The 23,757-nt window shown below is 54.0% G+C and overlaps 2 protein-coding genes across 3 annotated transcripts; one reads left to right on the plus strand and one right to left on the minus strand.

Moving 5' to 3' along the window:
* Nucleotides 1-701: 701 nt before the first annotated feature.
* GIPC1 (GIPC PDZ domain containing family member 1) lies at nucleotides 702-19,227 on the minus strand. 2 transcript variants are annotated; one of them, XM_055235562.2, is made up of 9 exons: nucleotides 19,106-19,227; nucleotides 15,632-15,686; nucleotides 14,414-14,502; nucleotides 5,696-6,013; nucleotides 3,511-3,696; nucleotides 3,223-3,403; nucleotides 2,342-2,454; nucleotides 1,623-1,704; nucleotides 702-1,506 (listed from the first exon to the last, which is right to left on the minus strand). In XM_055235562.2, exons 4-9 carry the CDS (start codon nucleotides 5,981-5,983, stop codon nucleotides 1,355-1,357), a joined length of 1,002 nt encoding a protein of 333 aa, XP_055091537.1. In that variant the 5' UTR covers nucleotides 5,984-6,013; nucleotides 14,414-14,502; nucleotides 15,632-15,686; nucleotides 19,106-19,227; the 3' UTR covers nucleotides 702-1,354. The 2 variants fall into 2 exon arrangements, with proteins under 2 accessions (XP_055091537.1, XP_055091540.1); XM_055235565.2 differs by lacking the exon at nucleotides 5,696-6,013 and having other exon boundaries at nucleotides 19,106-19,226.
* Nucleotides 11,740-12,196, plus strand: LOC129459191 (small nuclear ribonucleoprotein G-like). Its single transcript, XM_055235578.2, has one exon. It carries the CDS (start codon nucleotides 11,872-11,874, stop codon nucleotides 12,064-12,066), a length of 195 nt encoding a protein of 64 aa, XP_055091553.1. The 5' UTR covers nucleotides 11,740-11,871; the 3' UTR covers nucleotides 12,067-12,196.
* Nucleotides 19,228-23,757: the final 4,530 nt, after the last annotated feature.

Consider the following 23,757-nt stretch of genomic DNA (forward strand, 5'->3'; position numbering starts at 1 on the left):
TTCCCCTCTTCCTGGTGGCCCAGTGCCCGCCCGCCTGTTGGAATGAGGATTACAAGCTGGCCTCGGACTTCCCCACAGCCTCTCGGCTCACCCCCAAGCATTCCTGTGGGGGCCTCTGGCCCAGCGCCCCTTGCTTCAATCCCTTCCCTTCCAGGTCTGGCTAGGGTCCCACCCTGCCTTTCCCTGATCACCCTCAATCCTCGAAGATGAGTGGGTTGTCAAAACAAGTATGCCAGGCTTATGTCTAGGGCAAAGCAGGGTGCCCCATGGATGCCTGCGTGTCCAGCATTGGGCCGGGTGGGGTGGGGGCTGCATCATGCCTGCCCCCAACCTCCCGGTGTAGGGATGGGGCTCTGGCAGGCCTGAGGTTCCATCTTTCTATTTCCAAGCCACGTTTCAATGCCCTGGTGCTCCCCACAGTCCCGGGGTTGTCACCAGCTGCAGACAGCAGCCTTGTGAAGCTCCAGGGGGTGGGAGGCCTTGTGGGAGAAGGGGCAGGATTTGAACCCTCAGTAGTCCAGGAAGCTCTGGCCCTGCCTGGAAGCCTGGTGGCCTGCAGCCAGAAGGGACAGTGGGAGGGGGCAGGCGGCCTGGTGCCAGCTCCTAATTCAATTTGGAGCCTGCGGAAGATGGATTTCAGCTGCTGAATTCTTTCTCAGCCCCAACCTTCCCCCTCTCCCACCCTGAAGCCACACAGGTCCAACAGCAGATAGATTCTTTATGTTCAAGACAGCAAATTCAGATACAAAAGCCCACCGCCATCATCCCTCCCTCCCTCCTGTGCTGGGCCAGGGATGGGGCTGGAGGGAAGAGATGGCAGGTGGGGAGGAGGTTGGGGGTTCACAGCAGACTCGTGTCAAATGCGGAGGTAACAGGCTCCATGGGGAGGGGGCTCCTCTCAGGAGGAGCGAGGGCATTATTGCATTTGCTAGGGGAGGGACAACCCTCTCCCCTGTATTCCTTGCGTCAGGAAACTAGGAAGGTCATGACCCCCAAACAGAACCCAAGGCCCCAGGGAGACAGAGGGACCAGTTTGGCAGCTGATGGTGGAAAGTGGCGGAGGCGGGGGTGGCCGCCCAATTTGGCCGATCCCTCCCCTCCCCGTGCCTGACCCGGCTGAGGTAGGTGGGGAAAAGGGCACAGGGGGACCGGGGACCCCGGCCAGATTGGGAACCGGGGAGGGGATGGTACCGATTGGAGCGGGGCAGGGGGCCCGTCCCCACCTCCCTTCCCCATCGTCCTTGGGCTGCTGAGCTAGGCTCAGGCTGGAGGCTCCGGTCCTGACGTCAGTGTCCCTGCTGGGGGCCCCCACCAGGTTGGGCCCATGTCATCATCGCAGGGTCCGGGGGGAGTCCTAGTAGCGGCCGACCTTGGCGTCCCCGATGGCGCCCCAGACGTCAAAGACGAACTCGTCAGGGAAGGCAAAGTCACCCAGCCGTTCGTCCAGGGCCTCGGCCAGCTCATCCGGGTTCCTTTTGTCCTTTCCCAGTTCCACCATGGTGGCCGCTATTGGGGGAGGGGGCAGAACGGAGGCACAAATGACACCAGGGACCAAGGGGCTCAGGGTGGATTCGGCCCCCAGCAGACCTAGATGCCCCCTCCCCCAGACAGCCCTCACTCACCCAGCTCCGTGTCCCTGATACCCATGTAACTCTCCAGCAGGTCATCCACTTTCTCAATGGCCTTCTCTTCAAAGGCGGAGGGCTGGGGCCAGGGAGGGGTGACAGCGACATCATAACAATGTGAATATACACTGTAATTGGACTGGCCGCCCTTGTCACCACTTTACATATATTCGTATTTAGACCTCAGGACAACCCTGAGAAGAAGGTATCGGTGTTCAGCTCATCCCCATTTTACTGATGGGCAAACTGAGGCCCACGTGCCCAAGGAAGGTCCCTGGGAGCTGGGAAGTGGCAGAAGTGGACTAGAATCCAGGCTGTCTGCCCAGAGTCCCCTCAGCTAACGGGTAATGCTGCTGGTTATGAAAAGGAAGGGAGGGCTGGGTGCAGTGGCTCACGCCCATAATCCCAGCACTTTGGGAGGCCGAGAAGGCTGGATCACCTAATGCCAGGAGTTCGAGACCAGCCTGGCCAACATGGTGAAACCCCGTCTCTACTAAAAATACAAAAATCAGCCGGGCATGGTGGTGGGCACCTGTAATCCCAGCTACTTGGGAGGCTGAGGCAAAAGTATTGCTTGAACCTGGGAGGCAGAGGTTGCAGTGAGCTGAGATCACGCCACTGCACTCCAGCCTGGGTGACAAGAGTGAGACTCTGTCTCAAAAAAAAAAAAAGAAAGGGAAGAGATGCCGGAGATAGGGTCCGGCTGGAGCACTCACCAGATCCTCCACCGTGGCGGGGCCCCGGGATCGGAGCCGCAGGGTCCCTCGGCCAGTGCCCACTTGTGGGCCAGAGCCAGGGCGGCCACCTGCTGAGCGCTGGCTGATCATGTCTGTGGGAGGCAGGAGAGGAGTGAGTGTGGGGGAAGCTTGGTTTTAGCATGCTCTGGGCAGGAACTTGTCCTTCCTGGCTTTCACCACCACCCCAAACTTCTCTAAGCTTCTGCAAGTTCTTGGGGGCTGGGGCCGGGGTGATCCCAGGAGGGCAGGAATCCTGACTCAGGCCTGGCATGGATGTGGGGCAGAGCAGGGGGGACAGCTGGGAGCCAGGAATAGGAAATGCTGGAGGGGAGACTGGAGGGGCCGCTTCTGCTCCCAGGGGCTGGGGGACAGGAAGCGGGTGTACCCCAGCCTGAGTCTCCAGCTGTCTGAGTCTGTCTCCTCTTGGCCAAGGGGGTATGGCTGCTGGGCCACAGACCAGCCCTACCTGCCCGGGGAAATGATTTAATACCCCATCCCCACCTCAGGGGCCTGGGGCCCATTCCTGAGAGTTAGTGAAGCCAGATGGAAAAGTGGGGGGGCTGGCACTGAGCAGTCAAGCCTGGCCTGTTGGGGGTTGGGGGCTGGGGGCTGGCCGGGGTGAGGGCACTTGGCTGGGCTAATGGCCCCTGGAAGCTAGGTGTGAGGGCAACTTCCTCCTCACCCTGCCCTTCTCCCCGGCTGGGCCAAGGGCCAGCACCCCGTCTTGGGGCCAGGAGGAGCTGCAACCCCTTCCCTTTCGGCAGGCCAGGTTTGGGCGCCACCTGCTGGCCGCTCGCGGCACCACCGCCTGCGCCCATGCGAGCAGCCACATTGGGGAGGTCCAGGGGGCGGCTCCTCACCGAAGGCCTTGCGAGGCTCCGTGAGCTTCAGCGTGAAGGTACGGCCTCGGGGCAGCTCCTTGAGCAGCCGGGCCACCTCGTAGTGCCGGCAGCCCAGCAGGCTCTGCCCATTAATGGCCTCGATCATGTCGCCCACGCTGATGAGGTGGATGTGGTCGATCACGCTGCCCTCCTTGATGCGCTGCGGGGGCGGGGAGTCATCAGCCCTTGGGGCTCTGCCCTGGTTTCCGGGGTCCCATGGCCCACCCTCGCTCCCAGGCCTCCGGGGTGCCCCGTCTCCCCAGGCACCTTGATGAAGGCGTAGCCAGCCCCGTTGTCCGTGATGGTGAGACCGAGTGCATCCTCCGACTTGAACACCTCCACCTCCTTGCGCTGCCCCTTCACGTGGGCGAAGATGAAGTCCTCCAGCCCGATCTGGCCCCCCAGGAGCTTGTCCATGTCCACTTTGTGGGTGTTCAGGGTGCAGAACATCACCTGCAGGGGTGGGAGACGCTGAACCCTCTCCCCCCTCCCTCCCCCTTTGCTAATCAACACTGGAGGGCAAAGAGAGAGAGCTGGGAGAAGACGGGGGGGGGGGGGGGTGGCGTGGGAGAGTGGGGGGGGAGTGGATTCCATCCCAGTGCCCGATCACCCACTGAGCCAGAGCCAGGGCCAGGGCAGGGCCCACATTAGCCTGTTAGCTCTGCTAGGGCTAGGATTTAGTTTTCCTTCCTTTTTTTATTTTGAGACAGGGTCTTCCTGTGTCACCCAGGCTGGAGTACAGTGGTGCAATCATACTCGCTGCAGCCTCAACCTCCCGGATTCTGGCAATCCTCCCACCTCAGCCTCCCAAGTAGCTGGAACTACAGGTGCTCGCCACCATGCTTGGCTATTTTTTGTTATTGTCTGTGGAGATATGGGTCTATGTTGCACAGGCTGGTCTCCAACTCCTGGGCTCAAGTGATCCTATCTCAGTCTCTCAAGTAGCTGGGACCACAGGCACGTGCCACCACATCCACATAGTTAAAATAATTTTTTTAGAGATGGGAGCCTCAGTATGTTGCCCAGGCTGGCCTGGAACTCCTGAGCTCCAGTGATCCCCCCACCTCAACCTTCCAAGTAGCTGGGACTACAGGTGTGCACCACTGTACCCAGCTAGGATTTCTGTCCTAGCAAAAATTCATTGCTGTGCCGGGTGCAGTGGCTCACGCCTGTAATCCCAGCACTTTGGGAGACCGAGGTGGAGGGATCACAAGGTCAGGAGACCGAGACCAGCCTGGCCAACATGGTGAAATCCTGTCTCTACTAAAAATACAAAAATTAGCTGGGTGTAGTGGCGGGTGCCTGTAATCCCAGCTACTTGGGAGGCTGAGGCAGGAGAATGGTTTGAACCCAGGAGATGGAGGTTGCAGTGAGCCAAGATCTCGCCACTGCACTCCAGCCTGGTGACAGAGCAAGACTCCGTCTCAAAAAAAAAATTCATTGCTGCTTTCAGGGAACGCAGCCTGGCACACAGTGAGTGCTCGCGAAATGTTTGTGGAGGACACAGAAACTCATCCCACTTATGGAGACCCCTGCATCTACTTCTTGCTCAAATCCACTATTGCTCTCCTTGCCCCTCTCCCATCTATCCCCACAGTGCTTGGCACCAGGCAAGCCCGCCTCCCACAGTGTTGAGATTCTCCAAGGCATCACGAGGAAGTGCATCTTGTAGCTGGCCTCTAGCCTCCACCATCTCCTGGGGCACTGGCCTCCCAATGCCTGACAGGAACTCAGCATCCAGCCCCGGCCATCAGCTCCCACAGTCCATTGGGGTGCAGGCCTCTCTTGAGTGTCTGATGGGAACTCAGCATTTAACTGTGGCCATCAGCTCCCCACAATCCACTGGGGTGCAGGCCTCCCAATGCCTGATGGGAACTCAGCATCCAGCCTTGGCCTCCAGTTCTCCATACTTCACTGGGGCACATGCCTCCTAATGCCTGATGGGAACTCAGCGTCCAGCCCTGGCCATCAGTCTTGCACAATCGACTGGGAGGCAGGCCTCTCAATCCATCCATCCAATCAATCCATCCAGCCCTGGCCTCCCACAATCCACTGGAGCTCAGGTCTCTCAGTGCCTGCTGGGAACTCAGCATCCACCCCCAGTCTTGCACATTCTACTGGGGGTACACCCCTCCCAATGCCTGATGGGATGTCAGCATGCAGCCCTGGCCATCAGCTCCTACAATCCACCGGGGCACAGGCCTCCCAGTGCCTGATGGGAACTGGGCATCCAGCCCTGGCCTCCAGTTCCCCACAATTCACAGGGGCACAGGCCTCCCAGTGCCTGATGGGAACTCAGCATCCAGCCCAGGCCATTGGCCCCCACTACTGAGTGGGGCACAGGCTCAGCATCTGCAGCTTCGGCATCTGAGCCCCAGCTCACGAACAGGATGCAGGCCCAGACCTCTGGTCTACCATCAGGGACCCTGGTGCCCGGCTCCCCAGTGGGTACCTCGGCAGTTGGCAGGCGGAAGGCCTCGGCGATCTTGCCATACAGCTCCTTGACGTTGGTGAAGCCCTCGATGCGGCCAGTGGGACTGCCATGGGCCAGCTGGGTGTGGAACACGAGGCGGGGCCGCAGGGCTGGGGGAGGGGGGGGCAAGCCCATTTGGGGGCCCCCCGCCCCACCTCCGCCCAGAGGCCCTGGCTCCCCCACGCCCAGCCCTCCACGGCCTGGCTCAGCCTCCTCATTTTCCACTAGAGGGGGCGCCTTTTTCCGCCGCCCCAGTCCCAGCGGCATGAGCAGCGAGAAGTGGGGTCACCAGAAGATCTGTAGGACAGGAAGTGGGGCTCAGGGCCTGGGCAGGGGCCTTGGGTGCCCCTCCCACACTACTCGAACCAGACAGGCCCAAGGAAGTACTCAGAGAACAAACTGGCCTCAGTTGAAATCCTCATCTCTTGTATAGTGACAGGATACTTATATAAAATAACAGGGCTGGGTGCAGTGGCTCATGCCTGTAATCCCACCACTATGGAAGGCTGAGGTGGACGGATCACTTGAGGTCAGGAGTTTGAAACCAGCCTGGCCAACATGGTGAAACCCCACCTCTACTAAAAATATAAAAATTAGCCCAGGGTGGTGGTGCGCACCTGTAATCCCAGCTACTTGGGAGGCTGAGGCACAAGAACAGCTTGAACTGGGGAGGTGGAGGTTGCAGTGAGCCGAGATCACGCCACTGCACTCTAGCCTGGGTGACAGACTAAGGCTCTGTCTATAAATAAAATAAAATAAAACAAAATAAAATAAAAGGCTCACACCTGTAATCCCAGCACTGTGGGAGGCTGAGACGGAAGGATCACTTGAGGTCAGGAGTTCAAGATGCCTGACCAACATGTTGAAATCCCATCTCTACAAAAATACAAAAAAATTAGCTAGGCGTGGTGGCACACGCCTGTAATCTCAGCGATTCAAGAGGCTGAGGCATGAGAATTGCTTGAACCCAGGAGGCAGAGGTTGCAGTGAGCCAAGATCACACCACTGCATGCCAGCCTGGGCGAAAGAGCAAGACTGTCTCAATAATAATAACAATGATAATAATAATAATAATAATAATAATAATAACAGCAGCAGCAGCAGCAGCAGCAGCTAGGATTATTGCTTTGTGCCCCTTTGTGTTTGTTTCATTTGCTGTTGTGACAGGGTCTTGCTCTGTCACCTAGACTGGAATGCAATGGTATAATTAAAGCTCACTGCAGCCTTGATCTCCCAGGCTCAAGGGATCCTCACGCCTCAGTCTCTCAAATAGCTGGGACCATAGGCACATGCCATGAAGCTCAGCTAACCTTTATTTTATTTTTTTGAGATGGAGTCTCTCTTTGTCCCCTAGGCTGCAGTGCTGTGGTGTGATCTTGGCTCACTGCAAACTCCGCCTCCCGGGTTCAAGCAATTCTTAAAGAGGAGACCCTGACACTTTTTTTTTTTTTTTTTTTTGAGACTGAGTCTTGCTCTGTTGCCCAGGCTGGAGTGCAGTGGTGCAATCTCAGCTCACTGCAATCCCTGCCTCCCGGGTTCAAGCGATTCTCTTGTCTCAGCCTCCCGAGAAGCTGGGATTACAGGTGTGCACCACCACACCAGGCTAATTTCTACATTTTTGGTAGAGATGGGTTTCTCCAAGTTGGCCAGGCTGGTCTTGAACTCCTGACCTCAAGTGATCTGCCCACCTCAGCCTCCCAAAGGGCTGGGATTACAAGCATGAGCCACTGCGCCTGGCTAATGCTCAGCTAATGTTTCAAAACTTTTTGCAGGCCGGGCATGGTGGCTCATGCCTGTAATCCCAGCACTTTGGGAGGCCGAGGCCGAGGCCGAGGTGGGCAGATCATGAGGTCAGGAGTTCAAGACCAGCCTGGCCAACATAGTGAAACCCTGTCTGTACTAAAAAAAAAACACAAAAATTAGCCGGGTGTGGTGGCACATGCCTGTAGTACCAGCTACTGGGGAGGCTGAGGCAGGAGAATCGCTTGAACCCAGGAGACGAAGGTTGGCAGTGAGCAGAGATCGTGCCAATGCACTCACTCCAGCCTGGGTGACAGAGATAGACTCCGTCTCAAAAAAAAAAAAAAAATTATATATATATATATAGAGAGAGAGAGAGAGAGAGAGAAAGGCGTTTTTTTTTTTTTTTTTTTTTTTGAGACAGAGTCTCACTATGTTACCCAGGCTGGAGTGCAGTGGCGCGATCTCAGCTCACTGCAAGCTCCACCTCCAGGGTTCACGCTATCTCCTGTCTCAGCCTCTGGAGTAGCTGGGACTACAGGCGCCTGCCACCACCCCCGGCTAATTTTTTGTATTTTTAGTAGAGACGAGGTTTCACCACGTTAGCCAAGGATGGTCTCGATCTCCTGACTTTGTGATCTGCCTGCCTCGGCCTCCCAAAGTGCTGGGATTACAGGCGTGAGCCACTGCGCCCAGCAAGGAGGAGATCTTTCTATGTTGCCCAGGCTGGTCTGGAACTCCTGGCTTCCAGGAGCTTTTGGCCTCCCAAAGCTGTGGCATGACAGGTATGGGCCACCATGCCCGGCCTGTGACCTTCCTTAACCCTCACACCACACTGTAACATAGGGATCATGTTATGCTGTAATTATGCCCACTGAACAGATGAGAAAATGGAGCCTCAAAGCGACTATGCTTCTATTTTCCTCTCAGCCACACTCACTAACACTGTGTGCAAAAAATTTCTGACTCTCCCCCTTTGGACCAAACAGGTGGATGGCACTTCCTGGCCTCTTTGTGACTGGGCAGCTAAATGATTATTTCTGGCAAATGGGTTGTGAGAGGAAGTGGCACATGACATTTCTGGGCTGAGGCATTTAAGTGCTGGAGCCTCCAGAGATCTATCTTTCCCAGGCAGGGTGATGAGCCACACTTGATATGGCGGCGACTCTATGAGGCCAGGTCCTGAATGACTATGGTGAATGGCGACCCCTGCTGAGCCGCAATGGAAGCGTAGCAGGAAGAAAAAGCAAACCTTTGCTTCTGAATTCAGCCACTAAGACTTTTGGGGTTGTTTTCTACAGCAAAACTTGTCTTGATGGACATACATTTTTTTTTCTCTCTTTTCTTTTCTCTCTCTCTTTTTTTTTTTTTTTTTTTTGAGACAGAGTCGTGCTCTGGCACCCAAGCAGGAGTGCAATGGTGCAATCTCAGCTCACTGCAACCTCTGCCTCCTGGGTTCAAGCGATTCACCTGCCTCAGCCTCCCAAGTAGCTGTGACTACAGGAGCGCACCACCACACTTGGCTAATTTTTGTGCTTTTAGCAGAGATGGGGTTTTGTCATGTTGTCCAGGCTGGTCTTGAACTCCTGACCTCAAGTGATCCACCCGCCTCTGCCTCTTGGAGTGTTTCTATGCCTGGCCAGTTTCTTTCTCTCTTTCTCCATTCTCCACTCCCTTCAAACTTTTTTTTTTTTTTTAAGTACTTACTATATTCTACGCACCATTTTAGATATTGTCTTCAATAAAAAAAGCAAGATCCCTGACTAGGGCCATCATGTTCAGTTACACAAGTTGTGCACTGTGCAAAATTACTAGACCAAGGTGGCAAGTAGGACTGAAATTCGGCCTGCGCACTGCCTGCCAAGCTACATTTCTTGGTGTGGTGTCTGCCAGGAGGAAGAGATGTCTTTCTTTTTCTCTTTTTTTTTTTTTTTTGAGACAGAGTCTCGTTCTGTCGCCCAGGCTGGAGTGCAGTGGTGCGATCTTGGCTCACTGTAACCTCCACCTCCCAGGTTCCAGCAGTTCTCCTGCCTCAACCTCCCAGGTAGCTGGGACTACAGGTGCATGCCACCACGCCGGCTAATTTTTTGTGTGTTTTTAGTAGAGACGGAGTTTCACTATGTTGGCCAGGCTGGTCTTGAACTCCTGACCTCGTGATCCGCTCGCCTCGGCCTCCCAAAGTGCTGGGATTACAGGTGTGAGTCACTGCGCCTGGCCGAAGAGATATCTTTCTAATTCACTCACAGATGCTATATAGGCTAGCTGGGGCTCTGCCCATGACCACCAGAAGTGGACAGTCCGGAAGAGGAAATGCACAGTGAGCAGGGAAATGTGTAAATGTCTAATATAATTTTGTTTCCTTTCTTTTATTTTCCTTTTTTTTGACAGAGTCTTGCTGTTTTGCCCAGGCTGAAGTGCAGTGGTGCAATCAGAGCACACTGCACCCTTGCCCTCCTGGGCTCAAGTGATCCTCCCACTTCAGCCTCATGAGTAGCTGGGACCACAGGTGCTTGCCACCATGCTCAGCTAATTTTTTTATTTTTATTTTTTAGAAACAGGGTCTTGCTATGTTGCCCCTGCTGGTCTCAAACTCCTGGGCTCAAGTAATCCTCCTGCCATGGCCTCCCAAAGAGCTGGGATTACAGGCATGAGCCACTGTGCCCAGTCTCATATAATTTTTAATATGATATGGAGACAAAGCAAGACAAGTTCTACAGACAAGATCGGTGAGGGCGTCTATGAGCACGTGAAGCTGAACTTGAGACCTGAACCACAGGAGGAAGCATTCATGCAATGATCTGGGGCAAGAACGTTCTTTTTTTTTTGAGACGGAGTCTTTCTCTGTCCCCCAGGCTGGAGTACAGTGGCACAATCTCGGCTCACTGCAAGCTCCGCCTCCCGGGTTCACGCCATTCTCCTGCCTCAGCCTCCCGCGTAGCTGGGACTACAGGCGCCCGCCAACACGCCCGGCTAATTTTTTGTATTTTTAGTAGAGACGGGGTTTCACCGTGTTACCCAGGATGGTCTCGATCTCCTGACCTCGTGATCTGCCCGCCTCAGCCTCCCAAAGTGCTGGGATTACAGGCTTGAGCCACCGCGCCTGGCCAAGAACATTCTAAGTAGAGAGAACAGCCAGTAGAAAGGCCCTGAGCTGGGGCTGGGCATGGTGGCTCAAGCCTGTAATCCTAGCACTTTGAGAGGCTGAGGTTGACAGATCACATGAGGTCAGGAGTTCGAGACCAGCCTGGCTGACATGGCAAAACCCCGTCTCTACTAAAAATCCAATACATAGGTGGGCGTGGTGGTGCACACCTGTGATCCCAGCTACTCGGGAAGCTGAGGTGGGAGAATCACTTGAACACAGGAGGCGGAGGTTGCAGTGAGCCGAGATCATACCACTGCACTCCAGCCTGGGTGACAAACCGAGACTCCGTCTCAAAGAAAACAAAGAAAAGCCCTGGCCAGGCGCAGTGGCTCATGCCTGTAATCCCAGCACTTTGGGAGGCCAAGGCAGGTGGATCACGAGGTCAGGAGTTTGAGGCCAGCCTGACCAACATGGTGAAACCCCATCTCCACTAAATATACAAAAATTAGCCAGGTATGGTGGTGCATGCAAACCCCATCTTTACTAAAAATACAAAAACTAGCTGGGCGTGGTGGTACATGCCTGTAACCCCAAGCTACTCAGGAGGCTGAGGTTGCAGTGAGCTGAGATCACGCCATTGCATTCCAGCCTGGGCGACAGAGCGAGACTCTGTCTAAACAAAAAAAAAAAAAAGAAAGAAAAGCCAAGCCCTGAACTGGGCATGCAATTGGCATGTTTGAGGAACAGTGAGGAGGCCTGTGGGGTTGGAACAGTGAGTAAAGGGGGATAGTGAGAACGTGAGGGCAGGGAGGTAACAGGATGCTATGTTTTCTTTATTATTATTATTTTTTAAATGGGGTCTCACTCTGTTGTCCAGGCTGCAGTGGAGTGATGTGATCACAGCTCACTACAGCCTCAAATTCCTGGGCTCAAGCAATCCTCCTGTCTCAGCCTCCTGAATAGCTGAGACTACAGGTGTTCACCACCATGCCCAGCTAATTTTTAGTTTTTGTAGAGATGGGTTTCACTACGTTGCCCAGGTTGATCCTGAACTCCTGGGCTCAAGCAATCCTCCCGCCTTGGCCATCCAAAGCGCTGGGATTATAGGCATAAGCTACCACACCCAACCTGCTATGGTTTGGATAAGGTTTGCCCCACTGAAACTCATGCTAGAACAATCGATTGGCTAACAAGGTCGATGACGCCAGACGCAAGACATTGGGCCTACCGCGGTAGCGTGAGGGAAGCCATGCGTTCCGTTCCAAGGCATCTGTGAGCCTGTGGAGTATACACCACGAGCAAAGCTCACCCTCCTGAGTTGAAAAAATTTATGGACAAGAAGTTATCATTGAAATTAAATGATGGCAGACATGTCCAAGGAATATTGCGGGGATTTGATCCCTTTATGAACCTTGTGATAGATGAATGTGTGGAGATGGCGACTAGTGGACAACAGAACAATATCAGAATGGTGAAAATACTAGGAGATAGTATCATCATGTTAGAAGCCTTGGAACGAGTATAAATAATGGCTGTTCAGGAGAGAAACTCATGTCCTCTCTCCATAGGGCCTGTTTTACTATGATGTAAAAATTAGGTCATGTACATTTTCATATTAGACTTTTTGTTAAATCAACTTTTGTAATAGTCAAAAATGCTTTCTCAGACGTTCTGAATATACAATATTAGCTCTTATTCCAACTTTTTCTAACATGAATTTTCCTGCTTGATATTGATTTCAAAGGGTTTATGTATTAAAGTGAAAGAATCTTAATAAATGTGAAACATGGCAAAAAAAAAAAAAAAAGAAACTCATGCTAAAATTTGATCCCCAAAGTGGTGGTGTGGTGTTGGGAGGTGGGGCCTAGTGGGAGGTGTCTGTGTTATGGGGCCAGATCTCTCCTGAATGGCTTGAAGTAGCTCTGGAGGCAATGAGTGCTTGCTCTCAAGAGCCTGGATTGTTCTCCAGAACATACAGTAGTTGGCCAGGTGCAGTGGCTCATACCTGTAATCCCTGCACTTTGGGAAGCCGAGGCGGGCGGATCACGAGGTCAGGAGTTCGAGACCAGCCTGGCCAACATGGTGAAACCCCATCTCTACTAAAAATACAAAAATTAGCTGTGTGTGATGGCGGGCGCCTGTAATCCCAGCTACTGGGGAGGCTGAGGCAGGAGAATTGCTTGAACCTGGGAGGTGGAGGTTGCGGTGAGCCAAGACCATGCCATTGCACTCCAGCCTGGGCAACAGAGACAGACTCAGTCTCAAAAAGAAAAAAAAGAATTGGCCGGGCGCGGTGGCTCACGCTTGTAATCCCAGCACTTTGGGAGGCCAAGGCGGGTGGATCACGAGGTCAGGTGATCGAGACCATGATGAAAGCCCGTCTCTACTAAAAATACAAAAAACTAGCCGGGCGTGGTGGCGGGTGCCTGTAGTCCCAGCTACTCGGAGAGGCTGAGGCAGGAGAATGGCGTGAACCCGGGAGGCGGAGCTTGCAGTGAGCCGAGATTGAGCCACTGCACTCCAGCCTGGGCGACAGAGCGAGACTCCGTCTCAAAAAAAAAAAAAAAAAAAGAAAAAAAAGAAAACACATTAGTTAGGTCAGGGACGGTGGTTCATGCCTGTAATCCCAGCACTTTGGGAGGCAGAGGCAGGCGGATCACCTGAGGTCGAAAGTTCGAGACCAGCCTGACTAACATGGAGAAACCCCATCTCTACTAAAAATACAAAATTAGCCGGGTGTAGTGGCACATGCCTGTAATCTCAGCTACTAGGGAGGCTAAGGCAGGAGAATCGCTTGAACCTGGGAGGCAGAGGTTGAGGTGAGCTGAGACCATGCCATTGCACTCCAGCCTGGGCAACAAGAGCGAAATTCCGTCTCAAAAAGAAAAAAAAGGCCAGGCGTGGTGGCTCACGCCTGTAATCCCAGCATTTTGGGAGTCCAAGGCGGGTGGATCATGAGGTCAGGAGATCGAGACCATCCTGGCTAACACAGTGAAACCCCATCTCTACTAAAAATACAAAAAAAATTAGCCGGGCGTGGTGGCACACACCTGTAGTCCCAGCTACTTGGGAGGCTGAGGCAGGAGAATGGCATGAACCTGGGAGGCGGAGCTTGCAGTGAGCTGAGATCGTGCCACTGCACTCCAGCCTGGGTGACAGAGCGAGACTCCATCTCAAAAAAAAAAAAAAAAAGAAAGAAAGAAAGAAAGAAAATACATTAGTTAGGCTGGGCGCAGGGGCAGTGGCTCCCGCCTGTAATCCCAACACTTTGGGAGGCCGAGGCGGGTGGATCACCTAAGGTCAAGAGTTCGAGACCAGCCTGGCCAAAATGGCGTGAGCCAAAGGAGGCTGGTGTGAGCCACTGCGCTCAGCCTATATTTTCTTACGTAAAAGGGACTTCCTGGTGCCTCCTATCCAATGGTCTCTTCCAGGGGCCATGCTGGATTCAGCTTGGCCGCATCCAATCTTTTTTTTTTTTCTTTTTTTTTTGAGATGAACTCTCACTCTGTCACCCAGGCTGGAGTGCAATGGCATGATCTCGGCTCACTGCAACCTCCACCTCCCAGGTTCAAGCGATTCTTCTGCCTCAGCCTCCTGAGTAGCTGGGATTACAGGTGCACACCACCACACCTGGCTAATTTTTGTATTTTTAGTAGAGATGGGGTTTCTCCATGTTGACCAGGCTGGTCTGGAACTCCTGACGTCAGGTGATTCGCCCGCCTTGGCCTCCCAGAGTGCTGGGATTACAGGTGTGAGCCACTGTGCCCAGCCTGCACCCAGTCTCATGTATCCATTTGTTCATGCATCCATTCATTCGTCTGTCCCCTAACACACCCTCTCATCTCACCTGGTCCATCTCCATGATCACTCACCTAAATTAGTGTAGTTGCCTCCTGTGGGTTTCCCAGCTTCCACCCTCACCCCCCAACGACTTCTTGTCCAGACAGCAGCCAGAATGGTCCTGTAAAACATAAGTCATGTCACATTTGTCTCTGCTCTGACCCCTCCCCGGACTCTGACCTCGCTAGAAAGAAAAATCAGTGTCGGCCGGGCGTGGTGGCTCATGCCTGTAATCCTAACACTCTGGGAGGCCGAGGAGGGCACGAGCCACCACACCCAGCCATATATTTTCAAAATTAGCCGGGCGTGGTGGCAGGTGCCTGTAGTCCCAGCTACTTGGGAGGCTGAGGCAGGAGAATGGCATGAACCCGGGAGGCGGAGTTTGCAGTGAGCCGAGATCGCACCACTGCACTCCAGCCTGGGTGACAGAGCGAGACTCCATCTCAAAAAAAAAAAAAAAAAGAAGAAAGAAAAGACCCCTCATCATCCCTCCAACTCCGCCAGCTCTACGCACTGGGAGGCAGGAAACTAAAAACATGAATCTGGAACCTGGCTTCATCTCTTAATAACTGTGTAACTTTGGGCAAGGGTCTTAACCTCTCTGAGTTCCAAGGAAATCATGCATGTGCTTGGAACAGTCCTGGCACACAATAATGGTTGCATAAATATTGGTGACAATTACTGCTAGTGCCATCTTTTGTTTTGTTTTTTTTTTTTGAGATGGAGTCTCACTCTGTCGCCCAGGCTGGAGTGCAGTGGCACAATCTCGGCTCACTGCAAGCTCTGCCTCCCAGATTCACGCCATTCTCCTGCCTCAGCCTCCCGAGTAGCTGGGACTACAGGTGCCCGCCACCATGCCCGGCTAATTGTTTGTATTTTTAGTAGAGACGCTGTTTCATCATGTTAGCCAGGATGGTCTTGATCCCCTGACCTCGTGATCCACCCGCCTCAGCCTCCCAAAATGCTGGGATTACAGGCGTGAGCCACTGCGCCCGGCCTTGCTACTGCCATCTGTACCAAGATTCAAGCTTCCTCCTTTCCCCAAGATCCCTACATTCTGACCACCAATTCCCAGCCTCCTTACTCTCTCTCTCTGCCCACACCCACTGCCCTGGTTCATGCTGGCTTCCGTGTCCCCACCCATGAGGAGGGATTAACAGCAGTGAGGAAAGTGAGTGAGTAATGAATCTGCCTGCCACTGCCATAAGAGGCTTCGTGGCCTGGGTTCAAATCCCACCCCTGCCACTTACCAGCTGTGTGGCCGGGGGCAAGTCACTTCACGTCACAGGGCCTCAGTTTCTTCATCTGAAAAATGGGTGGAATTCCTGTCACTCTCAAGGTGGTTGTGGAAATCCAAAGAGATTACCCATGTATCCCATCTACACTCTGCCTCAGACTCCATTTAAGGACGCTGTTGTCATTGTTATGGGTGTCTCTTCCTCTGCCCTGCCCTGCCCAGGAATATCCCAGCCCTCTCTGCCTGCCAATACCTACTCCAGGCCCACTCCTCCAGGGAGCCTCCCAGGCTTGCCCCAGCATGCTGGAACCGCCCCTGTGGTACAGACGGCTCAGGCCCATGAACTTAATTGCATGCTGCCCTGGCAGAACTCTTGTCTTCCAGCCTCAGGCTGTCATTTAACTTCATGTCTCTATTTTAAAACGTAAACCAGATGGCATCACTGCCCTGCCTGAAACTTTACAACAGTTTCCTCCCTTCTGGAAGAAAAACTGCAACTCCTTACTGTGACCCACAAACCCCTGCAGAATCGCTACTCTGGGTTCATCTTCTGCTCCAACCACATGATTCCAAACTTGGTCCAGCCTAAAAACCTTGGCCTTGCCTAAAGACCTTGGCCTTGCCCATTTCTTTTTTTTGAGATGGAGTCTTGCTCTGTCACCTAGGTTGGAGTGCAGTGGCACCATCTCAGCTCACTGCAACCTCCACCTTCTGGGTTCAAATGATTCTTCTGCTCTAGCCTCCTGAGTAGCTGGGATTACAGGCATGCACCACCACATCCAGCTAATTTTTTTATTTTGTATTTATTTATTTTTATTTATTTATTTTTGAGACGGAGTTTCATTCTTGTTGCCCAGGTTGGAGCGCAATGGCGCGATCCTGGCTCACCGCAACCTCCGCCTACCGGGTTCAAGCGATTCTCCTGCCTCAGCCTCCCATGTAGCTGTGATTACAGGCATGTGCCACCACGCCCAGCTTATTTTATATTTTTAGTAGAGACAGGGTTTCTCCATGTTGGTCAGGCTGGTCTTGAACTCCTGACCTCAGGTGATCCGCCTGCCTTGGCCTCCCAAAGTGCTGGGATTACAGGCATGAGCCACCATGCCCAGTCTATTTTTATTTTTTTTTTGAGATGGGGTCTCGCTCTGTAGCCCAGGCTGGAGTGCAGTGGCGCGATCTCAGCTCACTGCAACCTCCACCTCCCGGGTACAAGTGATTCTCCTGCCTCAGCCTCCTGAGTAGCTGGACTTACAGGCATGCGCCACCACACCCAGCTAATTTTCATATTTTTAGTAGAGAGGGGGTTTCACTGTGTTGATCAGGCTGGTTTCCAACTCCTGACCTCTTGACCCACCTGTCTCAGCCTCCCAAAGTGCTGGGATTACAGGGGTGAGCCACCGTGCCCGGCCAATTTTTGTATTTTTAGTAGAGACAGGGTTTCCCCATGTTGGCCAGCCTGGTCTCAAAGTCCTGACCTCAAGCAACGCACCCGCCTCGGCCTCCCAAATTGCTGGGATTACAGGCGTGAGCCACTGCGCCCGGCCCCTTGTCTGATCTTTGCGGGGCTGGCACCCCTTGCCCACAACTACTCTCTACAGTACCACCCGCTCATATTTTTTTTTTTTTTTTGAGATGGAGTCTTGCTCTGTAGCCCAGGCTGGAGTACAGTGGCACAATCTTGGCTCACTGCAAGCTCTGCCTCCCGGGTTCAGGCCATTCTCCTGCCTCAGCCTCCCGAGTAGCTGGGACTACAGGCGCCTGCCACCACGCCCGGCTCATTTTTTGTACTTTTAGTAGAAACGGGGTTTCACCGTGTTAGCCAGGATGGTCTCGATCTCCTGACCTCATGATCCACCCGCCTCGGCCTCCCAAAGTGCTAGGATTACAGGCGTGAGCCACCGCGCCCGGCGACCCGCTCATATTTTATACATAGCACCTAGTGCCATCTGAAATTATCTTCTTTATTTACTTGCTAACTTGTTTGTTGGCTGCTTCCTTTCAGAGTGCCAACTCCTCAAAAGCAGGACTTTTGTTTTGTTCACTATTGTATTTTCTGTGCCAAGAACAGTGCCTAGCACATGCACATAGTAGGTGCTCACTAAATATTTGTAGACTGAGTGAATGAATGAATATGTCTCAGGTCCTTACTCTGATTGCTCGCTGTGCTCCTCCATCTTCGAAACAGCCCCCCAAAATGCCTGCTGTGGGGTTGCTAACTGTCCTAGCCTCCCCACTTTTCCCGGCTCCCCTCACACCTGAACACAGAGATGAAGAAGAGCCACTTCAGCCCGGATATTGAGTGTTTGGGCTGGAATTTCAGCATCCTCACCCCCTCATCCTGGGAAGGGCCTGAAACTTAGCAACCCCACCGCCACACAGAAGCAGTGTGGCCAGCAGGAGGAGGGGAAGGGGGTTCCTGGGAGCACACAGAAGCTAGGGGAAGGGGGAAACCCCGCCCAGGCTCCCCCTTCCAGCACAGTATTGCTTTGGAGAGAAGGAGGGAGAGAGGCCTCTGATTCACTCTTGAAAAACCGGCTCCTGGGTGTTTCCGGGGAGAACGCCTACTTCCCAGCCTCGGCCCAGGTTGCCAGGGGGGACCCAGTGGGCCCAGGACCCCAGCATCCTGGCCCCCTGCAGGCGTCACTCTCTTCTCTGGACCCAGGTAGTTAGACCTGCCCTCTCTAGCTCAGGGGAGAAGAGAAAGGAGGGCAGCTTCCTGTTTGAGTGGCTGGTAAAGCAAAAGACCAGCAGGTGCGGCCCTGATGATGAGTACGGGGTAGGGGGTGGCAGGGGTCGGGGGCCGGAGCTACTCAGCAACAACTGAGCCATGGAGTTATTGGTATCCAGTCTAGTGGGTGTGACTCCAGTTCTGGACCCTGGGGCATGAGTTCCAGTCCCAGATGTGCCAGTTACCAGCTGTGTGACCTTGGGCAAGTCACTCCACCTCTCTGGGTAGGCTGCCTCACCTTTTTTACAAGAAGGAACAGCACCTCCCATGAGGTGTTTAGAGTCAATTATCCTCATGGTAAATGCGTGACACGGAAGCTCTCCAATAAATGCTAGCTGAGGTGGAGTTTTTCATGATGATTATTATCCAGACCCTGGTCCTCACTGCGTCCCCCCAGGCCCTGGAGGGTTCAGACGCGGTTAGCTCAGGGGAAGTGCCCAGGAAAGGGTCAGAAACACTGACCCCGCGCCTGTCCACGCTGGGATGGGGACCGTCCAGACGGGGGACGGGGGGAGGGGCAAGCCCAGAGACCCCAGCCCTGCGTTGGGAGGCGTTTATCCCCTGCCCCCAAGCAGGAAGGGAGCTGCCCCCACCACCCCCAACCGCCGCTCCCCCTGGGAAGGGGCCTCCGGTATCCCCGCGCACAGCCTAGACCTCCAGTCGCGTCCACGGGGCCGGCCCCACCCTGCACGATCGGCCGGATCCTCGCAGGTCCGCGACCCCCGGAGCAGACACATCCTTCCCGCATAGACCACTCACCTGCTCCGCCGCCGCCGCCCCCGCCTCCCCGTGCGCACACGGCTCGGCCCTCCGCAAACTCCAGCCCGGGCCTCTCCCGCAGCGGCGCCTGGGGGCGGGGCCGACGCCCGCGGCCGGCCAATCAGCGGCTGCCTCCCGGGCTCGCGGCCAATCCGCGTCGTCCGCTTCGGGTGGACCCGACAGAAACATTCCAGAGGGATCCCTCCGCCTCGCCCGGCTCTTCCCGACTCCCCCCCGTGCCGCGAAGCAGTGGACCGTTCCGCCCCGCCTAAGCCGCGGCGGGCTGTACCACCGGAGGGCTGAGGAAGGGGGGGAGCTGCAGCTGGGCCCCGGCCAATCGCGAGGGAGGAAGGAGACGAGCGGCCAATGGGAAGGAAGCTGGGGCCCCTGAACCACGTGCTGTCGGCTGAGTGTCAGTCTCGGGTGCCCTGGGTGGTGAGGGGCGGGGGAGTCAGGTGACCTAGGCCAGGTTTCGGGGAAAGGATTCGAACTTCCGACGTCCAGGAAAGCGGACCGTTTAGGAGACCTGGGTGAGGGTCAATGGAAGTCCCCAACCCAGTTCCTCGCCTGGCCTCCTCTGCCCCAGCCCGGCCATCCTCGGAGCGGATAAAAAGATGCATTCATTCTCTGGGGGCGGGCGGGGGATCGAGATGAATAGGGAGGGTCCCGAGTGTCCCTGCTTCCTGGGCTGTACAATGGACAAAGGCATTCATTCATTCATTCACTCACTCATCAAATATTTAATGTGCCCCCTGCTCCGTGCCAGACTCTGTCCTACCTCTGCAGACGCGTCAGTGAATAAGCCGAATGTGCTCCTGGTAGAGATAACAGAGCGTGCAAAAGCCGGACAGAGAGATACAGCACGCTTTAGGGTAGTGCAATACGGTGGGAGCTAGTAAGTCAGTGTGGAAAGGCGAGATGGAATGAAAGACAAGGGTGAGATAGTTTATTTGCTTGTTGGTTTTTTGGGCTCTTACTATGTGCTAGGTCACAGAAGGTACCCAGCCAGCCTTTCACAGATCTGTCTCCTCCATCTGACTGTGAGGGTGGAGGCTGAATCTCTCTTGTCAACCCCTCACTCCCACCTCAGGCTGCCACACAGCAGGTTCTCAGCAAACCTGTGTGGACAAATAGACCAGGTAGTTTATAAGGAAGGGGGATTTATCAGGTGGGCACAGATCCAAGAAACAAGAGTCAAAAAAGCACCTGGACCAGGCCAGGACGCTCAGTTCCCGGGACAAGTGAGATTCTTGTTCTAGTTCAAACCCAGCCACTTGGACAGCAACTGGGGCTGAATGCTGTGTGTTCTGGGAACTGTAGTTCCTGGAAGCTTCTAAGTGCTGAGACCCTGCTCAAGCTCCATAGAAAGACTGGTTCTTTGCAGTTCCCAGGGTGAGATATTGTGCATCTCAGTCCCACCAGGACCTGCAGAGGGGCAAACTGAAAGGGGAGATGGAACCTTGAGCTTTGCTGCTGCGGATTGCCTAGCCAGCCCCACCCAGCTGGCAAACACCGAGATTGCTGTGGCAGGCCAGGCAACAGGCACAGCTATTGTCCGTCCCTTCCTGTTCTGCTGACCTCTGCCATCCCATTGAGCAATCAGTTGCCTGGGCTGGCCAGTACCCTCTGTGGGACTGTGCTGCCTGCCCTGCTTGAGCCTGGCATCTGAGCTGCCCCCTGCACACTTGGAGAGGACGGATGCTGAGCCCAGGGGACAGCATGACTGAGGCTGCAGAGTCCTGAGCCAGACTCCAATTGGCTCCTGTTTCCTGATGAGGAAGTGCCCAGAGAAGGGGTGATGGGATTGTGGGATTGCTCAAGACACAGAGCAGCACTGGGCACCTCATTTCTGATTTTTTTTTTTTTTTTTTTTGAGACAGTGTCTAGCTCTGTCGGCCAGGCTGGAGTGCAGTGGCAAGATCTCAGCTCACTGCAACCTCCGCCTCCTAGGCTCAAGCAATCCTCCCATCTTAGCCCACCGAGTAGCTGGGACCACAGACATGTACCACCACACCTGGCTAATTTTTTTTTGTTGTTGTTGTTTGTTTGTTTGTTTGAGACACAGCCTCACTCTGTCACCCAGGCTGCAGTGCAGTGGTGCAATCTCAGCTTACTGCAACCTCCGCTTCTCAGGTTCGAGCAATTCTCACGCCTCAGTCTCCTGAGTAGCTGGGATTACAGGCGTGCGCCATCGTGCTCGGCTAAATATTTTGTATTTTTAATAGAGATGGGGTTTCGCCATGTTGGCCAGGCTGGTGTGGAACTCCTGGCCTCAAGTAATCCACCTGCCTTGTCCTCCTGAAATGCTGAGATTACAGGCATGAGCCACTGCGTGCGGCCTGTTCCTTTGTTTGTTCGTTTGTTTTGAGACAGAGTTCCACTCTTGTTGCCCAGGCTGGAGTGCAATGACACAATCTCGGCTCACTGCAACCTCCACCTCCCAGGTTCAAGTGATTCTCCTGCCTCAGCCTCCTGATTAGCTGGGATTACAGGTGCCCGCCACCACACCTGGCTAGTTTTGTATTTTTAGTAGAGACAGGGTTTCACCCTGTTGACCAGGCCAGTCTTAAACTCCTGGCCTCAAGTGATCCACTTGCCTCATCTTCCCATTAAACTCCTGGCCTCAAGTGATCCACTTGCCTCATCTTCCCAAAATGCTAGGATTACAGGCATGAGTCACTGCGCCAGGCTCGTTTGTTTTTTGATAGAGACAGGGTCTCACCATGTTGCACAGAGCTGGTCTCGAACTCCTGGGCTCAAGCCATCCTCCCTCTTTGGCCTCCCAAAAGTGCTGGGATTATAGGTGTGAGCCACCATGCCCAGCCCTCCTTCCTGATTTTTTTTTTTTTTTTTTTTTTTTTTGAGACAGTCTCGCTCTTTCCCCGAGGCTGGAGTGCAGTGGCGCGATCTCGGCTCACTGCAAGCTCCGCCTCCCGGGTTCACGCCATTCTCCTGCCTCAGCCTCCCAAGTAGCTGGGACTACAGGCGCCTGCCGCCGCGCCCGGCTAATTTTTTATGTTTTTAGTAGAGACGGGGTTTCACCATGTTAGCCAGGATGGTCTCGATCTCCTGACCTCGTGATCCGCCCGTCTCGGCCTCCCAAAGTGCTGGGATTACAGGCGTGAGCCACAGCGCCCGGCCTTCTCCTTCCTGATTTTATAGCTCAAGAGGAATGCCTAAAAGCTGAGGCTGGGAAGTCCAGTGGTGAGCAGCTCTGTTCCTTTAAAAGAAAAAAGAGGCCGGGTGCAGTGGCTCACGCCTGTAATCCCAACACTTTGGGAGGGCGAGGCGAGCAGATCACAAGGTCAGGAGTTTGAGACCAGCTTGGCCAACATGGTGAAACCTCATCTCTACTAAAAATACAAAAATTAGCTGGGTGTGATGGTGGACGCCTGTAATCCCAGCTACTCGGGAGGCTGAGGCAGGAGAATCACTTGAAACCAGAAGGCAGAGGTTGCAGTGAGTGGAGATTGAGCCACTGCACTCCAGCCTGGGTGAAAGAGCGAAACTCTGTCTCAAAAAAAAAAAAAAAAAAAAAAAAACAGGCGGGGTGCTGTGGCTCATGCCTGTAGTCCCAGCACTTTGGGAGGCCCAGGCGGGCAGATCACGAGGTCAGGAGATCGAGACCATCCTGGCTAACACGGTGAAACCCCGTCTCTACTAAAAATACAAAAAATTAGCCGGGTGTGGTGGCGGGTGCCTGTAGTCCCAGCTACTCGGGAGGCTGAGGCAGGAGAATGGCGTGAACCCGGGAGGCGGAGCTTGCAGTGAGCCGAGATTGCGCCACTGCACTCCAGCCTGGGCGAGAGAAGGAGACTCCATCTCAAAACAAAAACAAAAACAAACAGAAAAAAGAAAAAAATTCCATCCTTGAATGCCAGCTAACACATGCAAAAGGGAAGATTGAGTGAGTTAGAACATCATTGTTTTGCTGGGTGCAGTGGCTGCAGCCTCTAATTTCAGTGACTTGGAGGCTGAGGCTGAAAGGATCCCTTGAGGGCAGGAGTTCGAGACTAGCCTAGGCAACATAGCAAGACCTCCATCTCTACAAAAATGGGTGTAGTGGTGTGTGCCTGTAGTCCCAGTTTCTCGGGAAGCTGAGGCAGGAGGATCACTTGAGCCCAGGAGTTGAGGCTACAGTGAGCTATGAGCTACAGCTTCCTATGTGCCAGGCATCATTCCAAGAACTTCCTGTTTATTAAACCATGTAACTCTCCTGATGACCTAGGTGCAGTTTTAGACATCGTGTATTTATCCTCCCACTCTGTCATGGGAAAATTTGCTTCACCCATGATATCCTTCATTGGAGGGAAATTCTTAATTTTGATATAATAGAACTCACTGTGAAGTTATATTAAGAAGGCTTGGCTGGGCACCCTAGCTCATGCCTGTAATCCCAGCACTTTGGGAGGCTGAGGCGGGTGGATTGCTTGACACCAGGAGTTCAAGACCAGCCTGGGTAACATAGTGAGACCCTGTCTCTACAAAAAATAATAAAAATTAGCCGGGCATGGAGGCACTGGACTATAGTCCCAGCTACTCAGGAGGCTGAGATGGGAGGATCACTTGAGCCCAGGAGTTCAAGCCTACAGTAAGCTTTGATCACACCACTGCATTCTAGCCTGGGTGACTGAGCAAGACCCTATCTCCCA

Source organism: Symphalangus syndactylus, chromosome 13, assembly GCF_028878055.3.
Source record: "Symphalangus syndactylus isolate Jambi chromosome 13, NHGRI_mSymSyn1-v2.1_pri, whole genome shotgun sequence".
Lineage (NCBI taxonomy): Eukaryota > Metazoa > Chordata > Mammalia > Primates > Hylobatidae > Symphalangus > Symphalangus syndactylus.

Excerpts from the sequence above, each read along its gene's own strand:
- GIPC1 (XM_055235562.2), bottom strand. The coding sequence starts at position 5,983 with ATGCCGCTGGGACTGGGGCGGCGGAAAAAGGCGCCCCCTCTAGTGGAA. Across the intron at positions 1,705-2,341 it reads CCGCCACGGTGGAGGATCTG|CCCTCCGCCTTTGAAGAGAA; the intron begins GTGAGTGCTCCA and ends CCCTGGCCCCAG. Across the intron at positions 1,507-1,622 it reads TATCAGGGACACGGAGCTGG|CGGCCACCATGGTGGAACTG; the intron begins GTGAGTGAGGGC and ends CTCCCCCAATAG.
- LOC129459191 (XM_055235578.2), top strand. The coding sequence starts at position 11,872 with ATGGACAAGAAGTTATCATTGAAATTAAATGATGGCAGACATGTCCAA.